The sequence below is a fragment of the Vidua chalybeata genome, chromosome 3 (assembly GCF_026979565.1).
Source record: "Vidua chalybeata isolate OUT-0048 chromosome 3, bVidCha1 merged haplotype, whole genome shotgun sequence".
NCBI classification, from domain to species: domain Eukaryota; kingdom Metazoa; phylum Chordata; class Aves; order Passeriformes; family Viduidae; genus Vidua; species Vidua chalybeata.
This window is the reverse complement of record NC_071532.1, coordinates 49,355,472-49,381,973: the sequence shown is the minus strand read 5'-3', so window position 1 is coordinate 49,381,973 and position 26,502 is coordinate 49,355,472. Positions and strand designations below refer to the sequence as shown.

At 38.6% G+C, this 26,502-nt stretch overlaps 1 protein-coding gene across 14 annotated transcripts; it reads left to right on the top strand.

Moving 5' to 3' along the window:
• Window positions 1–131: 131 nt before the first annotated feature.
• Window positions 132–26,461, top strand: BCLAF1 (BCL2 associated transcription factor 1). Of its 14 annotated transcripts, none has more exons than XM_053936878.1 (14): window positions 857–1,266; window positions 7,594–7,667; window positions 9,610–9,733; window positions 10,574–10,822; window positions 10,922–11,479; window positions 12,909–13,580; window positions 13,691–13,860; window positions 16,547–16,652; window positions 17,547–17,631; window positions 18,304–18,479; window positions 19,613–19,793; window positions 23,976–24,122; window positions 25,733–25,942; window positions 26,089–26,461. In XM_053936878.1, exons 3-14 carry the CDS (start codon window positions 9,630–9,632, stop codon window positions 26,092–26,094), a joined length of 2,664 nt encoding a protein of 887 aa, XP_053792853.1. In that variant the 5' UTR covers window positions 857–1,266; window positions 7,594–7,667; window positions 9,610–9,629; the 3' UTR covers window positions 26,095–26,461. The 14 variants fall into 14 exon arrangements, 12 of the variants coding, with proteins under 12 accessions (XP_053792849.1, XP_053792855.1, XP_053792857.1 ...); XM_053936873.1 differs by adding an exon at window positions 6,432–6,570 and having other exon boundaries at window positions 10,574–11,479; XM_053936876.1 differs by lacking the exon at window positions 857–1,266 and adding exons at window positions 1,480–1,617; window positions 6,432–6,570 and having other exon boundaries at window positions 9,616–9,733; window positions 10,574–11,479.
• Window positions 26,462–26,502: the final 41 nt, after the last annotated feature.

Sequence of the window (26,502 nt, the reverse complement as noted above, 5' to 3'; positions counted from 1 at the left end):
TCAGTTCTAACTTCACACTGGTTGCTGCCTCCATAGAAGGCTACATTTCAAAAAATTTAATAGCCACAATAAATAGACCTAACCAGTGCATCACTTTGTCTACACATGGAATAGCAAACCAGAATTTGGGGATTATGTCTGTTTCTCATCTTCCATGCCTTTTTCTTCCATCAGTTGCTTTAGGCTGCCTCCCAGTCATTGTCCCCAGAATTCACAAAACTCATGTTAAAATGACATATGCATGTCCCTTCCTAATTTTTTTTTTTTTTTTTTTTTTTTTTTTTTTTTGTAGCGGGTTGTTTTATGTTTCTTGCCTCAAAAAAATAATAGACAATAGCCTTCTAAAAAATAAATTGGTTGTGTAAGACTCAGGAAGTGTGAATTGCTCATCAACGCTCTCAAGTAAATTGTGTGATTCTTGGGGCTGTCCTTGTACACGGCTAAGAATTAGACTCGAAATGGGTCCCTTCCAACTCAGAATACTCTGTGATTCTGTGAACTGTAGCACTTGGCCAGCGTACACACACCGCTTCGTGCATCAGTCAAAGGCTGCTCACTGGCAGCCCTCGGTCGCACCTTTGTGGCGCTACAGAAGCCTCCCGGGCGCGCTTTCCCCGAACGTGGCGCTGCTGTATCGCAACCAAGCTACGGCCGCCCGCCTACTGCAAAAGGTGCTGCAGTAAAGCGCCGCGGCACCGCCATCTCCCTGCCGGTGCGCGGAGCACCGGCTGCCACTGCCGCTGGATGCCGAGCCGCTGCCCGCGCTGCGCCGCGCCCCGCACACAGCCCCTTCCGAGCGGCTCCTGTGCACAGATGCGCACCCCGCCCCACAGGTAACCAGGCAACGGCCGGGGGGACCCTGCGCTCTCGCCGCCCTTCGGGGAACGAGAGGACACAAGGCGACAGCTTTTAGCCGTGGCGGCGCGGGGGGAGCTGGGGCCCGCGGCGGGTGGGACATGGAGCTCCGGGCGTGGGGCAGGGACACAGCCAGGCGGGGGCGGGCGGCCGCCAGCCGCCATCTTGCTTGCGGACGGCTACCCGAAAGCAAGATGGCGCTCGGGCATTGAGCGCGGGGCTGGCGCTTCCTCGTCCAGAGCGGAAGTGACGCTTCGGCGGCAGCAGCAGCAGCCCCCCGCACCCCCACTCCCGCCCCCCCGGTGGATTTTGCTTTTCCCCGCGGGCTTCACGTCTCTTCCTCCGGCGAGACGGAAAATGGCTGCCCGGTTGCCATAAAGAAACGGGGCCGCCGGGAGTCCCGCCCGCCAGGTGAGAGAAGGGCGGAGATAAAGGGGCTGCGTGCAGGTTTGGCGGGGCGGTGGCCCCTGGTTGAGGGGAAGATGGCGGGGGAGCCTGAGGGGGAGCAGCCCGGCCCTGCCCCGCCCCCCCCGCTCCCCCCCCTCCCCCCCCCCAGCGCGCGGTGCTCGCGCGCCGCGCCGTCCCGCCTTCCCGCGCCGCGTGACCTCGGCGGTCCGCGGCCATTATCCCGATTATCCCGCGCCAGCCGACGGAAAGGGACAGGAACAGGCGGTCGCCGTCACCGCCCTGACGCGGGCCACCGCTTCCCGTGGGAGCCGGACCGAGTCGGTGCCGTTCCTCCCTGCGCCCCGGGAAGCGAAGGTAGACGGGGAAGCGGCGGTGGGAGGCGGCAGCGGAGCTGCCTTGGAGGTCCTGGAAGCCTGGCGGGATGGGGGTGTAGGGGTATGTGGGGAATGGGCGGCTGGCCGGCCCCGTTGAGCTTGCGCCCCGGGTGCGCGGCCTTTGGCTTTGGACCTCCTTGGGGGAGGCTGGAAGGCCCCAGGAGATGTGGCTGTGTAACGCTGGTTACGGGAATGTTAAATTTCCCCGTTATCATTGTGGGTGTGACACTGACGGGGGAAACGGTGCCCGAGAGAAAGGATGGTTCCCGGTATTGGATCAGCCTTTACGGTCGCTGGAGGAACTTGCCTTCGGGCATGGCTGTGGTTCAGGCGCTTGTGCCTGAGGTACCCCACGCCTCCCTGCGCCTTTCCTGCCCTGATTGCAGATGCCCGCAAAAGCCCGTGAGGGACCGCAGTGTGTTTTATGCCCCTCATTGAAAGGGGCTATTGTGTTGCCAGTCTTGATTATACTGTACTATGCAACCATTGCAGGATCATTCCCGTTATTTCCCCTTTGCTTTGTAAACCTGCTTTTCGCCTTTAATTCTATGAAAATCAAGTTCTTCTTTTGTGTGTCAAGTTGATCCTTTACGAAGTCAGTACAACCCATCAGCTGTTTATCTCGGAGATGAAAGTTTTGTCCTCAGAGGAACAGTTAAATTTTACTACAGAAAAAAGACGTGAAAGGTCTTTCAAAAAGATGTGAGGGTATGCAAAACAAAGGTGCTCTTGACTCTGCGAGTAGTCACTGCTTAAGCAATGCAAATGTATAAAAATATCACTTAGAATAGTTGTTCTTGGTGTAGGAGGGATTAGTTAAACATCGTGGAGTTGCAGGAAAATGCTGTCTAGCTGCTTTTCTCCTCCCTCCTCCTCGTCCTCCTCTCTGATAATCATGTTGTTTTGGACAAAAGTGGGGAAAATGAGGACGAGGTAATGGCTTTTGGCACTGAGGTGTGCTCCAGGCATGCATCTGTTTTGTGTCAGGGAAAGTAAGACTTGCATGCTCCCACTTGTCGCTTTTGATGTTGAGTGACAGGCTGTGCTGAATGGCCAGACGAGGTTCAGTGTGTTACATATATCGGTGCTTGGAGCTAGAGTGCCTCTCTCCTGAGCGAGGCTTTAGCGTGCAACCTGTGTGGAGCAACTTCTCAGATGAGGGCTGTGGCTGGCAGAATCCTGGGGGCAGGAGGTAGGAGCACATGCCATGAAGAAGAGCCTGTTCACATTGAGAATGCAGAAAACTTGAAAGTGGTCGTAGGAATCTAGAAAAAAATCAGCAGGGAGCTGTTTGGAGCTAGAGTGCAGATATTTGAGTGGATTATATTCAGGCTGGTTGTCAAGGAGAGGTAGTGCTGTAGGGGTTTGTGGAATGCCGGAGAACATTTGCAGTTTGTTTACAGGTAGTGGAGGTAAGTGAAGAAAGCTACTGAAGAACATGCTCTGTTTGTCTGTGTGAGAGTTTCTCCCAAAGGTGTTCCGAAAAAGCGCCTTGCTTGCTTGTTCATTGTGCTGGCACTGGCCTCGTGCAGCTTTGTGGTAAATGGGATCTGGGAGATGATGTGCCTGAAAAGGCAGCTTTTGTCCAGAGTAGTTTTCTTATGGATCACTGCTGCAGCCCACCAAGCACCTCTGAGGGTGTCAGTCTTGGAACAAATGAGTGTGGGAAGACTGCCTTTTCTGCAGCAGCAATTCGTGTAGTTCATAGCAGAGACTGGGGAAACCGTGGTGTAAGGGCGTATGAAAACACAGTGTGTAAAACACACACACAAAAATAACAGAGGCTGTCCAAAACAGTATGTGTCCATAAGCATGCTAATTCCTTTTTGTGTATGGATGCATTTCTCAGTCACTTTGGTTTCTTTGTTTTTTTAGTTAGAGGAGAAACATGGTTTTGTTTGCCATTAGTATTACATAAAAGACAACTAACAGTCATATGATGGATTTGCAGAGGTGATTTTACTGTTACTAGGGTGCTGGTCTTTGACTTAATTTACAAATATTTTGTGTTATTTTCTGTATAGAAATTAATGAGTTGGGGGGGGGTGAAAGGCCTTTGTATGTTTTAGTGTTCCATTATATGTCCAGCATATGAAATGGATGAAGTAGTGCTTCCCACCTCTTGTTTGTATATAACAAGATAGTTCGGGCAAATTTGCCAGGGAATTTTAGTATTTGAAGGAATCTAAGTCACCTGTGATCTAAGTAGGATAGGTTTAAGTGACTATGAAATGTGTTCTATTCTTATGTGTGATGTGCCACTGCTAGAGTTGTGGACATTAAAAAAAAAAGGAGGGGGGAGGTAGAGAGTGGCTAAGAAAGCACAGCAGATGTGCAAGCACTGAGTAGATGACTTACAGTGATGTCTCATTAAGACTTCCTTTATTTCTGTGGGTGTATTATGAGAAACTATTACAAATTCTGTGAAATTTTATGAAGACTATCCTATCCCCTTTTGTGTTGTCATGGTTGTATAATCGTCCCGTCTTTTGAAGCTTGAATCTCTGAATGAAAACACATTTTGGCAACAGCTTGTGAATTACTTAAATAAGATTTTTATTTAAATCTACCTGACAGCTCTCAAGTAATGTTTAAGCAAGAGAAATACTGACTACTAAATAGCTATAAAGGAAGGGTAGCTAAACTAATGAATCTAAGAGAAAGCAGTGTTTTGCTAGTGTGAGTGGGCATAACTGTCCTAAAATGTCTTAAACTTACATGTGATGTATAACTTCTTAAACGGCTTAAGAGATGTGTTGTATCTACAGTCTGTGTACTCTGACAAAACCCCAACATCAGTGTTGTACTGAAGACTCCTAAAAATACTATATAAAAGGAATTGGTTACCATTTTCCTCATCTTTTTTATTTTTTATTAAACATAGCAAATGCTGACAGTGTCACTTATATCCTTCTTATTGTGTTGCTTGTGATGGGATAAGCCCAATTGTGTTGTATATCTTGTTTTTGCTTAATGGTCGTACTTGCAGGCCAATTAGTTGAAGACACCCAAAGATGCTGTTGTTTTTTTCATTAAGAAACTTATCTGGATGTGATTCAATAACTGACAGATGGTGGACTAGCCAATTTTCAGAAAACGTAGTGGTTTCAATGTTAAGTCTTGGTTGTTTGGGTGTGTTTGATTTTGGTTATTTTGACTTTATATGTGTATGTTTATTTTAGTGAGTTTTTTTTTGTTTGTAGGTTTTTGTTTTTTTTTTTTTTTGGTGTTTTGGTTTTTATTTTTAAAGCTACTTGCAAGTATTGTTAAAAATCTTAAAAGCCACCAAGTTTGTTGCTTCTCGAGGCTGTGCCAAGCTGGTTTCAGGGAAGCTTTAAGTTTGTGGTGCTGCCAAAAGAAGCAGTCCTGCCTGGCTGCTGTTTCAATTTCTCTGTGTTGGCCCAAGTGTCTGTGGGCTGTGTAATGAACCATATTAAAAGAAAAAAAAGTTGTATTGAAACTGATCCAGTATGTGGGTGCAGAAATACTTAGACTGGTATAGGAGACATCATCAGGAATGTGAGGAAACACAGAATAGGAGAGACAGAACTGTTTCTTTAAACTAGTAGAGCCACCTTATTCTGTGGAGCTGCAGCACCTTCTTTTGTAAAATCCAGATATTTTTTTAACATGGTGGTGAAATGGTTGAGAGCCAGGCATCTCCTTTCAATTATTTAGGGTGGAAAGTGAGGGAAAAAGAAGTGTGTGGACTAGAGCCCTGGTGTTTCAGGCACAGGTCATGTTACCAGCAGTTGTGGTCCTCTCTTAAAAATGCTGGGTGATAGTGACACCTTTTCACATTGTTGATGCACACCTTTGGCCGAGTGTGGGTCTCTTCTTGGAGAGCAACAAATGATGCTTAGGACCTCTTTTTCATTACCTTTCACTGTGCCCTTACTTGACGTGGTGTAGCCACTCCAGCCTGGCCATTAACAGGAAGAGGCTGTGGGTGATTTCATTTGCTGCTGTGAACCAGGATGTTGTAGCTGTGGTGCTCTGAGGATGGGTACTTTTTCTGTGAAGGTATGCAGCATGTAGGAGCTGACTGTCACAGACAGCTCACACTCCTGGTACTACCACAGTTCTTTTCTAAATTAACTTTAATAAAGGTTAATAAAATTTTAGATTCTTGCATATTGTGAGAATATTTACACGGACCAAAACCACCTCAGCTATGTAGTCTTTTCACTTCTGTTCCTAACTATCAGTGTTGTTTGGATAAGTGGGTCTTGTGTGTCAAGGTTTTACCTATTACAATTAAATGGAAATAAAAGCTGCAAATAGTTACATGTTTTTTATTCAGTAGTAAGGTTTTTTTATTAAAGTTCTTTTTTTTTTTTTTCAAAACATTATAGCCACACTCTTCTTAGAAAGCTTAAATGGAAAAGGGTAGCAGATATGTTTTAGCTGCCAGGGTTGGATGTGGTATAGCTAATGTGTTGTTTAAAAACAGAGAAGTGTGGCTATTTTTCACTTTTGCCAGTTGCTAGAAAAGATCTCTAAGACTGCAGAACTACCAGAGTTTGAGTTGTGGTAATTTAAGATCCTGTCTTCTACTTAGAGGTTTTAAAAGTGAAGCAACTATCTTGTTCCATATCCCCAGGATCTAAAGACTTGACTAAATTAGGATTTGGGATTTCAGCTAACACCAGTTTAAGTCAGAAATATAGATTATATAAGTATTCATTTAAAATCTCAGCCTGAACTTGAAGTTTGTATTGCTTTTTTTTGTATTAGACTTCTGAATGCCTTCGTTACCCTTTACTGGCTAATACCATCTCGCCTTTTGTCTAGACAAAATCTGAAATGGTCCGATACACTACTGTGCTCCTTCAGAGACTCATGCTTGCTGATGATGAGAAGTAAAAACTTAATCTTAATAAAGCATATATTTTGTAGAAATTGGAAATATCTTGGTCACTACTAGTGAATGGTAAGTGGACTTTTGAAAGCAGTGTTTATGAACACAAATGCTACATTTCTTCTTTTAGATGAAGAAAACACCTATGAACAAGTGTGGAAGTGTTCTTTAGGAGCAGTCAATGTCTTATGCCTTTGGATTTAATGAATTGGATTGTTGAGCTGCAGAATTTCTGAAGATCCAGCCTGTCTGTAGAGAACTAGGAAAAATCCCTGTTTTGTTGCTTGAGTGGAATTGAAAAATGTGCTTAATGTTGAGTCGGACTACAAATGTACATAGTCTTAAGGCTTGGAGGTAATTAAAACTGAGGCCAGTGAGTAATTCATACATTTGAGACTGATTTTGTTATGGTTATGCTTCATTTCTGCGTATCTGTAAAAGAGCTAGTTCTTGAAGACGTTTGCTCTTTAGGTGAAATTATATATGTATGCATTTTAAAGAAGAAGTTACAGTAGAGTAATGCTTCTGTAAATATTGCAAGAGAAACCTGAAGATAAAGCTTTCACCGTTGGCCTGAGTTCTCATCCCCTTTTTTTTTTTTTTTTTCCAGTATGATAGCTCTAGTGAAGTGCAGAGCTGTGTGCTAGAGCTCCAACTGGTCTAACAGTTTGCCACTGTCCTTTTTGCCTCCCTCTTTCTGGCTGCATACTGTTATTTGCTCCCTAATCCAGCTCAGTTTGGTCCTTCATGAAGCCACTTGGATAACCTAGTTAAATGAAAGTGGTTTCTAGGTATCAGTATCTGGTCACTGAGGACCTGAAGGCTGCTGTGAAGGTGAGGGTAATGTGTTACACAGCCCTGTTACCAGGGCTGAGGAAGGAGTGGTCATGTATGGAAAGGGATTTGCCACTTGGCAGTGTCTGGCTCTTGAGCTGCTCTGGTCTTAGTGTGCATCATCACCAAGTCCAAGAGTAAATTTGCTATTTCTTATGTATTGTCTTTTCATGAGATTAATGTTTAAACCCATTTAACCAAAAAGGTGCTTCCTTTTAGCAAATGTTTGTGTCTTTGACAGTCTCACTTTTTGTTCTGTAGGAATCAGTATTGCTGAAAGCACAAATACAGAGTTTTGAAATAATTTCTTCATTGACACCAACTAACACTTTGAGGTAAGTTTAGCTTAAGTCCTTTTTAAATGTTCTGATTGAACTCAGCTATTGAAAATGAAATCTTCTTTTGCTTTCCTAAATTTTATGCTTGCAGTCAGAAGCTACAGTATATAAAACTGTCTTGTAAAGATCAACTGTACTTCATACATAGAATGCAAATAATTTAAAGCTGAGATTGAGTTTTATTATAAACATTGTGCCTCTGATGTTTGGTTTGATAATTACTTGTAACAGAAAAAGAAACCCCACCAGGTTTTGTTTTCTGTCACTCTTGGAAAATTGGCATGTCTTAAACAGTTTAAAAGGTCTAAATCTATGTTGCCTGTGAGTATTGATCCTAAGAGATTACAAGCCATTTTCTGTAAGTTTAATTGAACTCAATGAATTAGAAAATATCTTCAGAGTATAGGTTCTGCAAATTTGCTTTTTAGTGGAAGGAGCCAATAAAAAAGAGCATTCAACACACTCTTCTTTGCCAAGGTAAATAGTTTTTTCTGAGTTACATGGAAGTCTGGTTTAAGTTCAGTTTTTGCTGGGCTGGTTTCAGATGAAGTTAGACCTCTTATACCATGTGAACTCTCATCAGGAAAGTCATGTGGGGCCAGGAGGAACCAGTTGATAGGAGAAAAGTTCATCTGGTTTTCTCTTTTGGGTTCTCTTAAATGTGTCTAAAGTCTCTGTAATTTTGGTAACTTTAAATTAAATTCTAATTTTGTTTTTGTCTTTACATAATTGAAATACCACCCAGGTAATGAGAAAGATTATATAAGAGAGAAAGTGCTTGTTGTGTTGAGCTAGTATTTTTGATACAGTAATTTTAGGCTTTAAAGCCTGTTTGCAATACAAGCAGTAAATGTTTGATTGTTTCTGTTTTAATTATTATTAAACAATGATAATTGAGCATTCAAAGGCCTGAAAATATCTAGTTACTTGTTCATAGCTTTTATTCAGGCTGTCTAATGTGACACTTTTTTTTTGTGTTTTTTTTAAAGCTGGGCAATTTCAAAAGAAAATGGTAATGGGTCAAAGTTTTTATTAATTAAATTGGGGATTTTTAGCCACTGATCCGAAAATAAAAGGAAAAGGTGTGTATTTTTTATGGTTAGCACTAATTCTAAATATCTATTATGACTGTGCATAAGAAGAAATGATAGTTTATTATGAATTACTTTTAGTTGTCATTGATTTATAATCAGTTGTAGTTTTCATAGATTAATTTCTGCTGAAGTGTGTTGAATCTTGTTGCAAGCCATATTGTTTAACTAGTTGTTAAAATCTTTAAGTTGGCTGTGCATTTTACATGTAGGTTAGAAAGCTAAGTTAATCTAAAAAGATGCAGGATGGGCATCTTGAGCAGTGGAAATTTGGATCAGAGTGATGAGCTTCAGTACATATAGTTAAGAGAAATAATGCCTGTGGGTCAAATTAACAGCTGCTGGACCAAATATTTTAGGGCTTTTTCTTTGCTCATGTGAATGGTGCATTGTAGAGGACTGTGAACTCCTGGAGAAGGAACAGTGCATTGGAAATGCAAGAGAACTATAAACCACACAATTGCTCGAATTTTGTTAAGATGTCTGGAGTTACGTTATTCTTGCCTTAATGTGCGGAAATGTTTAATTTTCTGCTTCTTCCTTTCTCCTACAGGATCTGTGTGCAGTTGAATCTGGAAAAAAAACTTTTACTGTTACATTTCATGTTTTCAGAGAAATTGTGTGCACTGCAGCAATGTTAAATTCTTTAAAATGTGGTTAAATTTTTCATTTACTAATAAATGTACTTACATTGTCTCCAAAGCTCTTTTGTTTAGCAAATGCTCTACTACTTTCTAATAGTGTCATTTTAGTAGATGCAAATTTTGTTAATTTCTATCCTTTACATGGATGTTAAATGGTTGCTTCTATTTTTTTTCCCTCCTCTCATTGCTTTTCCTTTTGGGAAGGAGTAGATCTACTGGCAAAAATGGGTCGATCTAATTCTAGATCACATTCGTCAAGATCGAAGTCCAGATCTCAGTCCAGCTCTAGGTCAAGATCCAGATCACATTCAAGAAAAAAGAGATACAGGTAAATCATACAGTGTGGAAAGATGATTTGGTATATTGTTTTTTGTTGTAAAATGTTTTTCACTTGTTTTTCACTGCTATGGCAGAAGTGAGCCTGGAATCCTGTTTCATTTTAGGCAGTATGCTTTGAGTGTAATTTCTGTTTAATTTTTTTCTCCCCCTTTTCCTGTATATCAAGATAACTTCAGAATGGTAATGGTTCTTCATCATTTCTGTCCCATTTGATTCTTCCCTTCCACTTTACTTGATATTTTCTTTGTCTAGTCTCTTTCCCTGTGATTTGTTATTTCTCATTAAACTTTTCATATCTGAAGTAACTTAAGGCTTCAGTAGATAAGGTTTGCTGTATGTTGTCTTCTCAGTTGACCCAGTGTTTTCCTCATCTTACTTACTACCATTTCCCATGAGAAGTAGGTCAGTTGAATGTTCACTGCCTCAGCTGCTGCCATGCACAGGCTGCCATATTATGTTGGGGGGTCATGTCACTCCCTGTTCCAGGCTGTGAACCATGGTGGCTGAGAAACTGAATGCTGTGTTCCAGAGTGGTGATGATCTCTAATGAAATGTCTGGGGAGGCCAATGAGGCTGGTAGTGTCTTAATCACATGATGCCAAGTTTCACAGTCCTTAGCAGTATAGACCTATTTATTATAATTAATTTATTTCAGAAATAATTAGTAAATAGAGGTTGTAGAAGTTGCTTAAAGACTGGGAGTCTGCATCCTTTACCTTCTGACTGCATTTTGAGAAATCTAGCATTTTCCATCAAGGCACTTTTTTTTTTTTTTTTTTTTCCTCAATTTTTCTGGTTATAAAATGTTAATGTTACTTTTTAATTTTAGTTCCAGGTCTCGGTCAAGGACGTATTCCCGATCTCGAAGCAGAGATCGTGTTTATTCTAGAGATTATCGCAGAGATTACAGAAATAATAGAGGAATGAGACGTCCCTATGGTTACAGAGGAAGAGGTAGAGGGTATTATCAAGGAGGAGGTGGTAGATACCATCGTGGAGGTTATAGGCCTGTCTGGAACCGAAGACACTCCAGAAGCCCTAGGCGTGGCCGCTCCCGTTCCAGAAGTCCAAAACGAAGGTCGGTGTCTTCCCAGAGGTCCCGGAGCAGGTCTCGTCGATCTTACAGATCTTCCAGGTCCCCAAGGTCCTCTTCATCTCGTTCTTCATCCCCATACAGCAAATCACCTGTCTCTTCCAAAAGACGCGCATCTCTGGAAAAGCAGGCAAAGAAGACTGAAGGGGCTCCTTTGCAAGACAGTCCTTTGAAAAATAAATCACAAGATGAACAGAAAGATACATTTGAACATGACCCATCAGAGTCTCTTGACGATTTTAACAAATCATCAGCAGCTTCTGGCGACATTTGGCCTGGCCTTTCAGCGTATGATAACAGTCCAAGGTCACCCCATAGTCCTTCTATTGCCACCCCACCTAGTCAGAGTTCATCTTGCTCTGATGCCCCTCTGCTTAGCACAGCCCACTCAGCAAAGGACACACCTCAGCATTCCCATTCCATTCAGCATAGTCCTGAGAGATCTGGCTCTGGTTCTCTTGGAAATGGTTCTAGCCGCTATAGTCCTTCTCAGAATAGCCCATTGCATCATATCCCTTCAAGGAGAAGCCCTGCAAAGACAATCCCATCACAGAGTGCCCCCCGTGAGGAAGCTCGAGTGCGGTCATTTTATCCTGAGGGTGGTGAACAGGAAACTGCAAAAGGTGGAAAGTTTATGAAAAGGTAGGAACCAAGTTATAAACCTACCGTTGCCTCTTAAAAATATTGTTAAAGTTTCATCAAGATTATCACCATAACCTTGGAAAATACATTATGGAATGCTAGTAATACTAGTCTGGTTGGAATTAAGCTTGAAAGATACATATGCCTTTTCCTGCTAGGGTGCTTCAAAGCCGTGAATGTTGGGTAGTAGAGATAGGGACACGTATCCTTGAGGAGGATATCCTTGGTTTGTGCTTTTCCTCTATGGTTTATTATCTTGTACTCAATTTTTTACTATTAATAAAAATCTTAATTGGAATAGTGCATCAGACTTGCTGGCTTGATAGTGTTGATACCTCTGTTCAGGTATTTCAGAATTTTAATGCTTCATGTTCTTTGAAATGCAAGTATTCTGGAAGTCTGAAAATGTCAATGTGTGCAATAATTTCTTTATGTTGACATAAACAGCATCAGTTGGCTAATTGCGTGGTGCAATATGAAAACTTTGTCTTAAATTGCATTACTTATCAAAGAGGCTAGGTGTTGGTATTCTAGTAATATAATGCTGTTGATGTGAAGGAAGTTCAGTGTATATATTCCAATGAATGTAAAATTGTTCAATTTGTTCTTAAAAAGTTTGTCATATTAGTAATTTTTGAAAGTTGTTAAAGTCTTACTGGCATTAGGCTGTTTTGAATGTGACTGGTGTTTCAGTGGATTTCTTACAAAAATAGAGAAGTTATGACCATGTTATATAGGCTTGATTGTAGGCTTTAAAATTAATTTGTCTAGTCAGTGCTTTTTATGTAAAAAAATTAATGCTTAGGAGATCAAAAATACAACTTCTCTTGCATTAGATGTGTTAGAGTTGGTGAACATATTAGAATCTGTGTGAACATAACATACAGATAAGGCAGTGGCTGAAATCATTAATTGGTGTGTCTCTGTGTTTAGGAGAGCTGCCTTCTAATGGTTCCCTACTTGAATACAATGTAGTGAATGCACTAAGCCTGTGCTAGATTGTGGAATTATCTTAGTAATATGCAGGATCTTGAAAAGAATTCACTTTTTTACTGCTACTACTTCAACTCTCTGTAAAAGAAGTGCAAACATGAATTGTGGCCTGAGTTTTCAAACCATGTGAATTTGATGGAAAAAATTACTAGTGTAATGAGAGAGAATGTGAAACTGGGTACTGATTAAGAAAACAAGCAAGTAAATTCCTAGGCATTCTACAGAAAGGCATTATATTCTTCAGATGCCTCCATTAGTGCATAAATTACAATGGATACAGTGCTAAAGGTGTGCCAAGCATTGCATGCTAAAGTTAATTGCTCAAAGAAATGTATTTTCATCTTCTTCTTGGTGTGGAATTGACACAAAAGGGGAATGCAAGTGAATTGGAATTAATGCAATCCAGAGTTACCAGTCTCTTCTTTGCTATCCACAGGTACACAGATGAAGAGTCTAGAGTATACCTGCTTGATAGGGGTAATACCAGGGAGAAGGAGGCCCAGAAGGAGAGAGGATCAGAAAAAGGGAGGACAGAGGGAGAAAGGGAATGGGAGGAACAGGAAACTTTAGATTTTTTCGTTGATAAAGAGACTGGGAAGGAGAAGTTTAATGACTCTGAAGGGGAGGACGCAGAGGAGACAGAGGATTACAGACAGTTCAGAAAATCTGTCCTGGCAGATCAGGGTAAAAATTTTCCTACTGCATCTCACCGGAATGCTGAGGAGGAAGGAACCAAATACAAATCTAAAATATCAATCAAGGGCAATAGAGAGAGCGATGGATTTAGAGATGAGAAAAGTTTTAAGCTTAAAGAGACTGGCTATGTAGTGGAAAGGCCTAGTGCAACAAAAGATAAGCACAAGGAAGAAGACAAGAGTTCTGAGAGACTAATGATGAAGAAAGAAACTCAGTCACCTGAGCAGGTAAAGTCTGAAAAGCTCAAAGAACTCTTTGATTACAGTCCTCCTCTACACAAGAATCTGGATGCGAGAGAAAAATCCACCTTCAGAGAAGAGAGCCCACTTAGGATCAAAATGATAGCCAGTGACTCCCATCGTCCTGAAGTTAAACTCAAAATGGCACCAGTACCGCTTGATGATTCCAATAGGTAAATTATTCCACTTTACAGTGTGGTTCTCCACCTGCCTGCAGTGTTGTTCATATTTATTTAAACTAGTGGTTTCTTTTGTGTGTCTCTTTGTTGTTGATGCATTTTAGACCTGCTTCCTTGACTAAAGACAGGCTGCTTGCTAGCACACTTGTCCATTCCGTCAAGAAGGAGCAAGAGTTCCGATCCATCTTTGACCACATTAAGTTGCCACAGGCCAGCAAAAGCACATCAGAGTCATTTATTCAGCATATTGTCTCCTTGGTTCACCATGTCAAAGGTATGTGTTTAGTTTATTGTACTGGATACGTGTCTGACAAGTTCATTTAAGCCTATTTGCTGTTTCTAGTACAGGATGATTTCAGGCCTCTTCTAATGTTGTGATTTAGCCAGACTTTCTTCCTGTTGAGGTATACATGAGAATAACTAGAAAAATAATAGCCACAGAAACTAGGACAAAAAACCCACAAGCAGTGTAGAGTATAATAGCAGGTATTCTGTGTTTCTGGATAAGTTTTTGATCCTAGGTAGCATAAAAAGTTTGAATTACTACAGTGTAGTTTAAACATACACTGTTCAGTTTCTCTAATTTTATTTTAATGAGTTTACCATACAATTTTATATTAAATGTTGTGGTGCGGGTTGATAGATGTCTTTGGACTGTAAATAACAATGGCATTCCTTTTGGAGCACCTTAGAGGTAATTTCCAGATTCTTATTAGAAGTTGTTTTTTTTTTTTTTTTTCTCAGTAAGATTTAAGAAAAAATTTATTCTAAATGGTAGTAAAGTTCATGATTTTAGTGTGTTTTATTCCTATATGACAATATTTTCAGGAATTTCACTTACGGAAACTTGGCGGTGGTTAAATAAGCCTCCATTAAATTAGTTATACACTAATTATTTTCTGATATAACAGTAGTGGCTCTTTTCTATAAACACCAAGAAGAACCCTCAACAAACCAAGCATAACAAAAGTCCTTCCCCAAAATGACTGAAATCCAAACCTTTGATACTTTGATATGGAAACATATCAAAGTAGATATGTTTCACTTAGGTCATATCCTCTGAAGTTTTTTTTATGGGAAAATAGATAATTCCTAAAATCCCCTGGGGATGTCTGGAGCGTTCTTTAAATGCTTTTTTTCTATAGCATTTGCTTTATTTCACTGGACTGTTGTCTTGCTGTTGTGTTAAATGTAACTGAGATAATATAAAGCTGGTGAAAGTAATTTTGCCGTATCACCACAGTAAAGGGAGAAGTGGAAATGCTTAATTAGGTACCAGTTTCAGTGAGCCTGTCTGTAAGCATTGCTTTTAAGATGCGTTAGCTTCTAAAATTGCTGAGATTTGTGTGCTAGAAATATCTGCTGAGTTCAGTTTAAAATCTTGATTTTGTTGACATAATTCAGATTACTAAAGCCAAGTTATTTCCTTCATATTGAATTACTTACAAAGTAATAATCAACGATAATGGACTACAATAATGTATTATTTAAAAAAAAATACTGGGATACCTGTTTAGTGTATAATGATTTGTTGTGAATGTGTCTATTTATTGATGTGTAAAGAAATAAGACTCAATCCAGTGAGAGCTTCTGTAAATTTTTGCTTATATGGTGCATATGTAGGTGTAGGTGAAAATAATACTTGCAGAACTCTCACATGTTGATCACAGAATAGACTTTTTCTGTAAATTTTTTTACGTTGAATGTCTTATAAATTTGACAGCCTGTCTGGTCAGGTTACTAGAATATGTACTCTTATGGTTGTTTTTGAAAGCAGAACATCTCTTTTAAGTTTCAGATTTACTGTGGTCTGTGATCAGAATTTTTATAACTTTTTTGACAAACTGAAGTTATGTTCATTATTGGTGTGATGCGACCAGTCTGAACAGCTCTTTATTAATGTAGAGCTGAAAATGCCCAGTGATGTTTTCTTTTTCATTGTAACTAGGTCCTGGAATGTGTTTTGAAATGGCAAAATCCATGTTACAAAAGTAAAATAGCTGTTGAAAGATACAGATGCCAAACAGGCAAAGTTGAACCTTCTGTCTTCCTGGCAAAAATGGCATAAAAACAGAATTACTAGCTCAAATTCCTGTGTTTGATGGAATTATGATTGAGGCACTACCCTTGTAGTGGCCGTTTCAAGTTTTAATGGTTGGTTATGAGACAAATGCTGGATGCTGGGCGGTAAGTTGATACAGATGTATGTTGACCTGTTAAGCAGATAGCTTGCTTCATATGTAACATTTCATAGCTCATGACTTTTATGTATTTCTATATTACATTTAAATACATTTGTTGAGCTGGTTTAAAAACTGAGTTTTGCTGTGGCTAATTTAACTGTCTCTGAAGGAAGGAGAAAATTTGTCAGAGAATTTGTCAAGTTTGCCAAGATGCCAGATGCTTAAATGAATTTATTTATGCATAGGTGTGTTAATTGTATCGTTTATCATCACCCAATCAAGAAATTGTATTCCTTTAAGAAAAGAGTTGCTAGGTCATTCATGTAGTTATAGAAGCGTACATGACTTAAATGTTTTCACTAATTCTTATTGTAAGTTAGAGATGAGATGAATGGTAAAGTGTACTTGCTGCAAATATTCAGGACTCAAAAGTAGTTTCACATTTTCTTGTGGGCAAAGTATAAAATAATAGTTTAAGAAATTGCTCTTTATTATTAGAGGAAAATGTCACTGAAAATGAGCAAATCCAGTCAGTAAATGATGCTTGAATTAGATGTGATACAGTCATGGCATAGTAGACTTGCAGTGATGCTATGCGCTTTTATTTTGTTTGGGTTACAGTGTGTGTAAAAATAGGGAAAACGCCACATTTGCTTGTCCTGATAAATTTATTGAAAGTACTGTGGGTTTTGCCTGCTACTTGCCTTTCTGTCAGGAGTAAAATACGTGTCAGTTGAGAAACTAATGAAACAGCGTTTTTTCTATTGTAACCAACAGAGCAATACTTCAAGTCAGCTGGAATGACCCTAAATGAGAGGTTCACTGCGTATCAAAAAGCAACCGAAGAGCACTGCACCCGACAAAAGAGCCCAGAAATACATAGGTATATGTTAGCTGTATATGCAGATACTTTGTGTTTCAAATAATGTCTTCTAATATTTATTTTGAGAACCCAAAATACTTTTTCTAATCTGGATGAGATAATTTATATAACTACAAAGTAAAAGAAAAACCCTTCTGTAAAAGAGAACTCATCTGAGTCAGGTCTGGCTTCATCTGTGGTTTTGTGACAGATGTATTCTCTACCTCTGTATCTCATTTGGGATATATTTACTTTTCTCACATGCAGTGCTCAAATAGTGAAGGGCATATGTCTTGAAGATGAAAAGAAGCCCTGTACATGCATCTTTCTTCTTCAGTGTGAAATGTTCCATCTCATACTACTTTAGTTTTTGTGTGTGTTAATTTACAGCAATTTTGTGAAAAATCTGAGAATCTAAAAGGTAAGAAGGTAGGCATGCAGATGTAGTGTCTGATCACATGCTTTAGTTTTATGATGCAGTGTACTATATTTGTGTTGCATGTGAGGATACAGTATCTAACTTCACAATTTCCTTGTTAAAAATTTTTGACTTTACAGCAAACTATCATAGTGCTGCTGGTTTCTTGGAGGGGGTGGGCTTTCAACTGCCTACATATAGTGGTCCTTTTGAAATAAATCAGTAAACATTTTTCTGTCTTCCAAGCTATACTTAATATGAAACATCAGTCTGCCTGTTTTCTGTATTTGTGTTTTTAGCATTCTTCACACAGAACAGAACTATGGGTTTTCATTTTTAGTCTCCTTCTGTATTCTGATGGTGAGGTTTAATAATGCAAGAAGTTTATTCTATTGCAAAAATGCCTGGTTTGGCAGTTTTCTGTTGAAATGAAATGTCTGAGGCTGTTAACAGTCATGTACATGTATGGCAAGACACTGCTTTTATTTTACATTTAGGAGGATTGACATCTCTCCAAGTACCCTGAGGAAGCATACCCGTTTAACAGGTGAAGAGAGAGTCTTTAAGGAAGAAAGTCAAAAAGTAGGTTCTAAGTAAATGTCCTATCTGTGCTTCTAAACTTAGTCTCATTTTAAATATGAACTTCATCTCTGGTTTTCTGGATAAAAATACAAAATTATATTTATTGTACTTAGAGTACTTTTATTTAGAATTTTTTTTCCTGTGAGTTAAACATGCTATCAAGAAGCTGGTTTATGTAGTGTGATTTTGATAAATTAATAACATGGTACATAAGGTCAAGTGTTTTGCCATGCCTCCTTTCTTCTTGCATGTTTTTTGACCAGTAAGCTGCCCAAGGACAAAGAATAGGTTTGGGGCAGAGGGAAGTACCAAGATCGTCAGTGAGCAGTGTGGTTGAACTACAAAGGTGGTTGTGCTCTGTTTAAAAACAATTCACCAGAAGAAATGAATACTTAATTATCTCTTCAAACCATGTATCGTTTTGGTCTGTATCATCAAAAACGGGACACCAATTGGCTTGATGGGAATGCTTGTTTAAAACTGAAAACTGTTCTTTTTTTAGATGTAGCCATTGCATGTAAAGGGCAAAGTCAATTTGTGTGCTGAAATTTGTTGAAAAATAGGTAAATTCTATCTTTTTACATTTTAATTGATGCACAGCTTGCCTTTTCACTGAGATTCTCTTGATGTTTTATTTCAATATTGTGTTGCAAAATATATATTTGTTTACAGGGAGATAAAAAATTAAGGTGTGATTCTGCTGATCTTCGGCATGACATTGACCGACGTAGAAAAGAACGAAGTAAAGAGCGAGGAGACTCTAAGGGTTCCAGGGAATCCAGTGGGTCAAGAAAGCAAGAGAAAACGCCAAAAGATTACAAGGATTACAAATCTTACAAAGATGACAGGTAAATATTTGAAGTCCCTATAGAGGATTTTAGCTTCAAATTAGCCTTTTGTAATTGTAAGCTTAATTGCTTTCAATTTTCAATGTATAATGGATCATTTAATTTTAAACAATTAAAATTATTTGTTTTACAGCAAATATGTATTATCTGTCTTTTACACGGCTTATGGTGGATGAGGACAAAAACTTTGGAATAGCAAGCTAACACTGAAAAAAAAAATGACAAATTAATCTGTCCTATTATCCAGGCTACATCAGGAGGTTGGACTTCAATGCAGTACATTTCTATAAACAGTTTGTGTAAGAACTTTGGTTCGTTATGCTTGATTCCGCACTTTTTCAACTCATAACACCCAGAGTATGAGAATTTTACTGATACTTAGGTTTTAACATGGGTGAGAAGGGGAATTTCTAAATTTTTGTCTAAAGCCAGTGGGCTGTTTTAAGAAAAAAAAGTTAGCATATCTCAGTGGATACTGTGTAGAAGTGGTAAGAGTTACTTCAGGTATGACCTTTCTTTGAATAGAATGCTAAAATCTTGTAAATTGGGTCAAGTTAATACCACTGTGGGGTTACTAAAAGTTTTGCTGTAGGATTTTTTTCCCTGCTTTGTACTGTATAAAGTGAAGTTTTACTTACACTTCCTGTTTCCCATTGACTTTGGTATCCACATTTTTTTCCACTGGCTAATTTCCCTACAGCCATCCATGTAGGGAAGCCCATACCATACCTCTCAACAGTGTGCAAACTGAACTGTGTCAAGTTACTCTAAAACTGTACCTTGAGGGGCTTTTCCCTTTAACTTCTGTTTTCCTGCCTCAGAAGAAAGGCAGATCTTAAAAGTAACAGCATCTCTTCATGGCATCAAAATCTAGAAAAGTTGTATCTTACAGTTTGCAGACTGCTGCTTTCCAACTCACCAGCAATAATATGCATTTAGTGCACTTAAATCTGTCAGAGGAGGCTGGAAAGTGGAAATATACTTCGCCTTAATATCTCAAATATGTAACGTGTGACTTTATAACCAGAAGGGGGTTAGTTTTTCATAAAATATAGAGACCTGGTTTAGTATAGCATGTTACAGACTATCTAGTATGTTTAAAATAGCACATAGTATATTTTTTTATTTTTCAGTAAACAAAAAAGAGACCAAGACCGTGCTCGGTCCTCCCCATCTTCCTCCCCATCTTCTTCTTCATCCAGTTCTCGAGAAGAAAAGGATTGCAAGAAAGAAAGAGATGAAGAGTTCAAAACCCACCATGAACAGAAAGAATACTCTGGTTTTGCAGGAGTCAACAGGCCAAGAGGCACCTTTGTAAGTTTTTCTCCTATTCTTCCCCCAGATTATGAACACTTGACCAATGGCAACAGTGTAACAAAGTAAATGAGGGAGTGTTATAGTGCTTCATGTTAGGCTAGACTTGAGGTCTTTATGTGATATACCAAACTTGAAATATTGAGTCTCTTTTTTTTTTTTTTTTTTTTTTTCCCAGCACTCTTCAGTAGCAGTTGAATGATCTGTAAATATGCATTAGCATGACATTAGAGATCCTAGCATAAGGGTCTGGGGAAAATAATTTCTTGATTATTCCTTGCTCTTCTGTAATAATGCTATTCCCTAGCAGGATCTGAAAATTCACTGTTATGTAAATTTTAAGTCTTGGGTCCTGATACATCTTAGTTCCCTGCAGCTTCTGTTTTTCCCTCACATGTTGGATTTGGTTTTGCACTCCTTTGTGTGTAATGCCTGCAACTTTTTAAATAGAGAATGGCACATAATTAAAAATAAATGTCAACCTTGAAACAGCTGTATTGAGGAGATGGTATACTTGTTATTTTTGTGTTTCTTTGGCTTGGACTAGCCACTGATCATGAAAGTTCATTGATCTACCTCTGGAATGTATTTAAACATTGTGATTTGGAAAGTGGCATATTAACCACTATAGTCTTCAGAAAAATCTTAAACTTTCAGATTCCATGTTAATGTAATTATTGATGTATAATTGGGAAACGTAGGAATTGATAAAGAAGGCCTTGAAAAAGATAGGGAGCACTTAAAAGCACCATACAGCCCAAACAAAAAAAAAAACCCCAAAACAACCCACAAATAGACACCACACACCCACCCCCAAACAACACAGCAAAATAGACCTCCAAACCACAGCTAAACACGCAAAAAAGTTCAAGTTCCATGTAGGATGGGAAAAACTGTTCTATATAGTAAGTAGGAGTAATTTCATACTTCAACAATAATTCCTTAATGTAGCCTGTAATTAAGACCAAATAATGCTAAAGTGCAGTGTTTAGTATAAACGTTTAGTCCTGCAAAAAATAAGTTTTGTACTACACATAAGGGTGTCTGAAATGCATGTTGCATGTGCCAACACTTGAGGCTTGAATCCTCCATCTAAAAAATTGTAGCTACCTAGAGGAAAATTCAAAGTTCTAAATTTCTAACACTAGAAGCGCATCATTTCCTCCTTTCTTCTTACTTTTATATAGTTATGCTATGGAACTATGTGGCATAAGTATATAAATCCCTGGATGGTGTAGGCATCAGATATGGCTGTCAGCACAATTTCTAGCTATATAAAATAATGGCACAATCAAAACACAAGTTAAACAAAAGAGAGCTTAAAACTCTATCTCCTCTCAAGGAGACTTAGTGGGAGAAAACTTGTAATTGGTTGAAGCCTTCCTGCTTTATAAAACCAGATTGTATGTATTTTGAGAGAGGTGCTACTTTACATGCAATTGAGGTAGATGGGAACTGGAAAGTTAATAGATTCCTACTAATTTAATTGCTAGTGACTGCCAATTTGGTCTATGCAGTGATAACAGGTTAATGATCCCTAACAACATGGTCACACACAGGCTTTTAGAACAAAGTGTCTGAGCAGGTGAATCTAAATAGGCCAACTGCTGACTCAGATCTCTTTAGGGATACATCTAGGATGGTATCAAAAAACACAGACCAGGTAGTGTAGGAATGTGTTTGTAAATACAGGCTATTAGTGGCTCCATTCCAGTGAATACTCCTTTGCTTTTGGAGTAAATAAAATCCTTTGGTTTTGAATCTTTCTCCTAACAGGAAGCCTTGGAGAATGTAACATCATCCCTATCCAGCAAGCTAATGTTAATTCAGCAATGATTTTTCACTAACTTTGGCTGGTACACAATTCTGTTGGATTCTAGGCTTCCCATACATAAGCATCATGAATGGTTTTCAAATATGGACACAGAAATAAGGATAATTAAATTTTTTTCAGTGGCAATGTCATTCGTATCTATATCTGAAAGAATTCTGTGTAGCAGCTCTGTTTAAAGTGAGTTCTATATAGAAAATATACACTTGTCTTTTTTGTGGTAGTCTTCCTAATAAACAAGCCCATAAAGATAACACCATAGTAGATTTTATGTCCTGTAGTTCTTTACCTGAAAGGTGATTTGGTAGGGGGAAACATTAATAAAATGGTGAGGAAAACTGTAGATGTTTTTCTTAAACGGAATCTGATCACAGGACTGAATACCAGGAAATGCTGATACCTTTTTTTTTTTTCTCTTTTTTAATCCTGTTGTAATTCTGTCTGCCCCCCTGCCCCTTCCCCCAGGTTACTGTTTGTTGTGCCCTAATTTTGTAAAGCTGTTGGAAATAAAGAAAGCATGTCTTATTTCCTCCTTTGTACAGTTAATCTATTGCTTTCCAAATGACTCTCCAAGCAATTTTTTGTTTGGTTTTTTTTCCCTCCATAGTACTGGATAGTTCTTATGAGCCTTCTACAGATTGTTTTACAGTCCATTTGATTTCAGAGTAATTTTAAATCTGTCCAGCATAAATTCTGCATTAGAAGTTTCAGAGCATAGTGGAACTAAGTATGCATTAGTTATGAATGAACTAAGTTCATTAATTATATATATATTTGATCTATGTTTATGAAGCATGCTTATTTTTAACAAATAAATTAGCTTCCAGTACTGTTTTTGTACTATTACTCTGAAGATACAGTTCTGTGTTTTTAAGTAGATTACTTTTGGAAATTATGTTCTGTAGTAACTGCAGTTTTTAGCAGTCTTATCTTCCCAAACTAACCTTTCTTCTTCCCTTTGATGAAGGATATAAACTCATTTAATGTTTCTACACGCTAAGTATTTACATGCTGAGATAATTGTATACATTACTTAGTGTATTCTGAGTTAAGGGTGGTTTTTGGTGTGAGACTTTCTAGCTGTCCTGGTTCAGGGCAAAAAATTGGGAGAGAGCCCCCCAAGGGGTTCCTCTAGAAAGCAGATTCAATTGGTCCCTCCCCCAACTGGTTCAGGGGAGGGAAAATACCTCCTTGGAGAAAAGTGGAAAAAACTGTTTATTAAACAATAAAACCTGAACAGTATTAAACAATAAAACTTCTTGCTGCTCCAAAAGAGATGACAAGCTCAAAAAAGTCCTCTCCCTGGGTTGCAGCTCGGCTCACTCAATCTCTTATCAGTTCCTCTGGCTCTGGAAGTGCTGCAGCCACAGGTGCGAACTGCTGGTGCTCTTCTGGTGTTCAGTCCCAGAGCAGGTTTAAACAGGTCCAAAGAAAAGGAAAAAAAAAAACCACAGTCCAGGGAACTTCTTTGCCTCAGCTAGCTAAAACTAACTAAAAGCAAAGGAGAGTTCTGTCCTGCTGTCTGTCCATCGCAGACAACACAGTCCAGGAGCAGGAATGTGGAGGAGTGAGTGCAGTTTCTGGAAACAAACTTCACACTTCTTCTCTCTCCCCTTCGCTCTTGGAACAAGTCTTAAAGGTGCAAAACTTATTATCCAACATAAACAGAACAGACAGCTGGGGATACAAGCATCATATAGCCAACCCAGGACACAAGCCATTTTAAAACCCCAGTAATTCATTATAAAGAATATTTAAAAACACTCCTTTTAACTTTAAGCATTGCTGCTCTGCACAGTACATACTATTTTACTTTTTTCTGAGGAAAGAATTTACTCACTTGAAATGTAATTTGGCCTAAGGTACATTCTTGAATCTCAGTTAAAAATGCTTGAGTTGGTGGATATACTCCTGTGAAAACTGCACTGTTAGTATGTATTCCAGAATCACCTTTTCATAAATGATACAATTGACTCCATAAATAACCTTTCTTTTCCCCCTGACAGTTTTGTCCCTGTTTCAGTCTAGCTTTCCTCCTGGTTTTTGTCTGTGAACAGCTTCAGAAGCTTCTTGTGACCTTTTGTTCCAACACACTGGTTTACTAGCAGTCAAATTTCTTTTCAGTGGTTGTGGGTGATCTTATGCCAAGAACTCCAATGTGTTTCAATTAAGTTTAATAGAATAATTATTTCAAAATGAATGCTTGAATATATTTACTTAAGGTAGTATGTAAATTTGAAAATGGTTTTTCCACTTGCAGATACTGTAATTAAGCATGAAAAGTATTAGAGAACTTGAAGTCTACTTTGTGGTGTTGTGTAAATGGATTAAATGACGTCTTGGTTAATCAGTTTCGAATTAGGGGCAGAGGAAGAGCCAGAGGAGTCTTTGCTGGAACAAATACTGGTCCCAGCAACTCAAATACTACTTTTCAGAAGAGACCGAAGGAGGAGGAATGGGATCCTGAATATACCCCAAAAAGCAAGAAATACTTCTTGGTGGGTGTGGAGAACTCGATGTCTTATGCATGCTTTTTTTTTTTTTTTTTTTTTTTTTTAACTTTCTACAAGCGTCGAAGTAGCATGCATGTATGGACAGGGTTGAGAGTAACTGTGAGAGTATGAGGGTGGCTGTAGTGGTTGGTTCTGCTTATTTTTCATCTTTCTGCAGCAGGCTGGCAGTAACAGGCCTGACACAGAATTTATCTCCAAAATTTTCTTCAGGGAGTGGGCAAGAAGGCAGGTTCAGACAAAATTTATTAAAACCCAACTTTAAACCAGAAAGGCTTTGTGCTGTGTTTTCCTGGATTTACGTCTGTATGACATTTGAGATTTGTCTTAGATTGGTTTGGAAGTCTACAGAAGTGAAAGATCAGGAAAATCTTACAGTATTTGTGGATTTTCATAGGCATTCTCTGTTATGAGCAGTTCTTTGCTCTGAGTACTGTGATAGTCATAAGAAAATCACCACAGTTTTGATGCCTTTTCCCATCTGGATTATGAAAGGAGGAGCCTTGATGTAACCACTTTAAGTAGTGCAGTACATGGGATGTGTGGCCTCTGCTCCAGTTATTTCTGTAACAATGGAAACTTTGAAGGATATTGTTTCATCATTGAAAAATTATAAGTAATGAAGATCAGACCTTCTCCTGTAGCATTATAGCTTGTCACAGATATGTTAACAGGTAGCTAAGAAATAATGCAGTCACAATTCAGATATTTCATTAAGGAGTTCTGGCTTCCTAGACATATCTAAACTTTTCTGATCTGTAAACAGAGATGTGATAATCTATTAATGATATTAGAACAATCAATTTTAGCTATTAAACTTGAATTTCTAAAAATATTTTAAATTAAATAAGCTGCCCTTCAACTACTTCTGTGTAATTGAACTTTATTATATGGGTGTGATGCGTGTTTAATAGTTCAGACTTCTTTCCAAATCACAAGTTAAAAAACCCATATGTTGAAGCAAGTGTACCTCACCATTCTAAACAGAAACTTTTTTTATATTAAATAATGGTTTGCAGATTTCATGCAGTGTGTGAAATGATTGTGAGAACATACCAAACTACATAAGCCTGTATTTGGTAGCTAAACAGCAAACTTTAGGCTCATTAACAAGAGAAACTCAACTATTGTTTGGTAACGTTAGACTTAAACAGTTTGAACTTAAGTTGCCCTTAAGGTCAGATTTTCTGAAATCTGGAAGAAAGTCTGGGGCAGATTTTCTGAAAACTGCCTTCAGTTACCTCTTCTTATGAAGTATAAAGAATTCCCTTTGTGCTAAAGTAATCTAGCACTTTCCTAGAGCTTCTTTTAAAGTAACAATTTTTTCCCCTCAAAACTAGTAATTCTTAATTATGACTGAGTGTAAGTTACAGATAAGTGATTTGTTACTAACATTTAAGTGGACCAACAGTGAATAAGGGCTCTTCAAACAATTGTGTTGTGGTTTGAGTTACAGCATTATGCCTTTTTAGAATAATAAGAATCAGAAGAGAACTTTTTAACAGTTACTTTGTTTTATACATTTGCTATAGCGTACTAACATTATGGGGTACATTTAAGGGGTGTCTAACCTTACTCTTTTTCTGGTGTTATTGTAGCATGATGACAGAGACGATGGTGTGGATTATTGGGCCAAAAGAGGAAGAGGCCGTGGTGCTTTCCAGCGTGGCAGAGGGCGTTTTAACTTCAAAAAGTCAGGTAGCAGTCCGAAGTGGACGCATGACAAATATCAAGGGGATGGGATTGTGGAAGATGAGGAAGAAACAATTGAGAATAATGAAGAAAAGGACAGACGCAAAGAGGAAAAGGTAAATCGTTCAGTGAATTGCAGATTAGACAAGATAGTTCATCTTGCACTATGCCAAGTAATTGGCTGCATGTAGGAATCACTTTAAAGGTTTTGGAGTTTGATTATTAACAGTTTACAACAAGACTGTTTTCTTTCTTTCCACAGGAATAACCCGGAAGAAAGTTGTAGCTGAAAGAGCAGCTCTTGCACCACCCACACAACATTTTTAATATGTTTTTTTTTGTTGTCAAATGAATGTAAGCATTTTACTTAAATTTTACTGTTGGAACGTAGTTTAGAGAGATTGTTTTCGTTTTAAGCCTTTAGAAAAAAATCATGATATAGTAAACTATGTTAATGATCGTACAGGTAGAAAGTAAAATATTTGTAACAACTTTTAAGAAATTTTACTGTTTGTTATATGCAGTGTAATTCTGCTTTGTCCAAATATATGGTCAAGTACAACTCTAAAAGTTTTGATTCTCCCCTATGTCTGTGTTTTATTCTGAAGTAAACTTACAGCTCTGCACACCTGAAATCTTGGAGCAGCATTTTTTATAAACTGATTACTACTTCTCC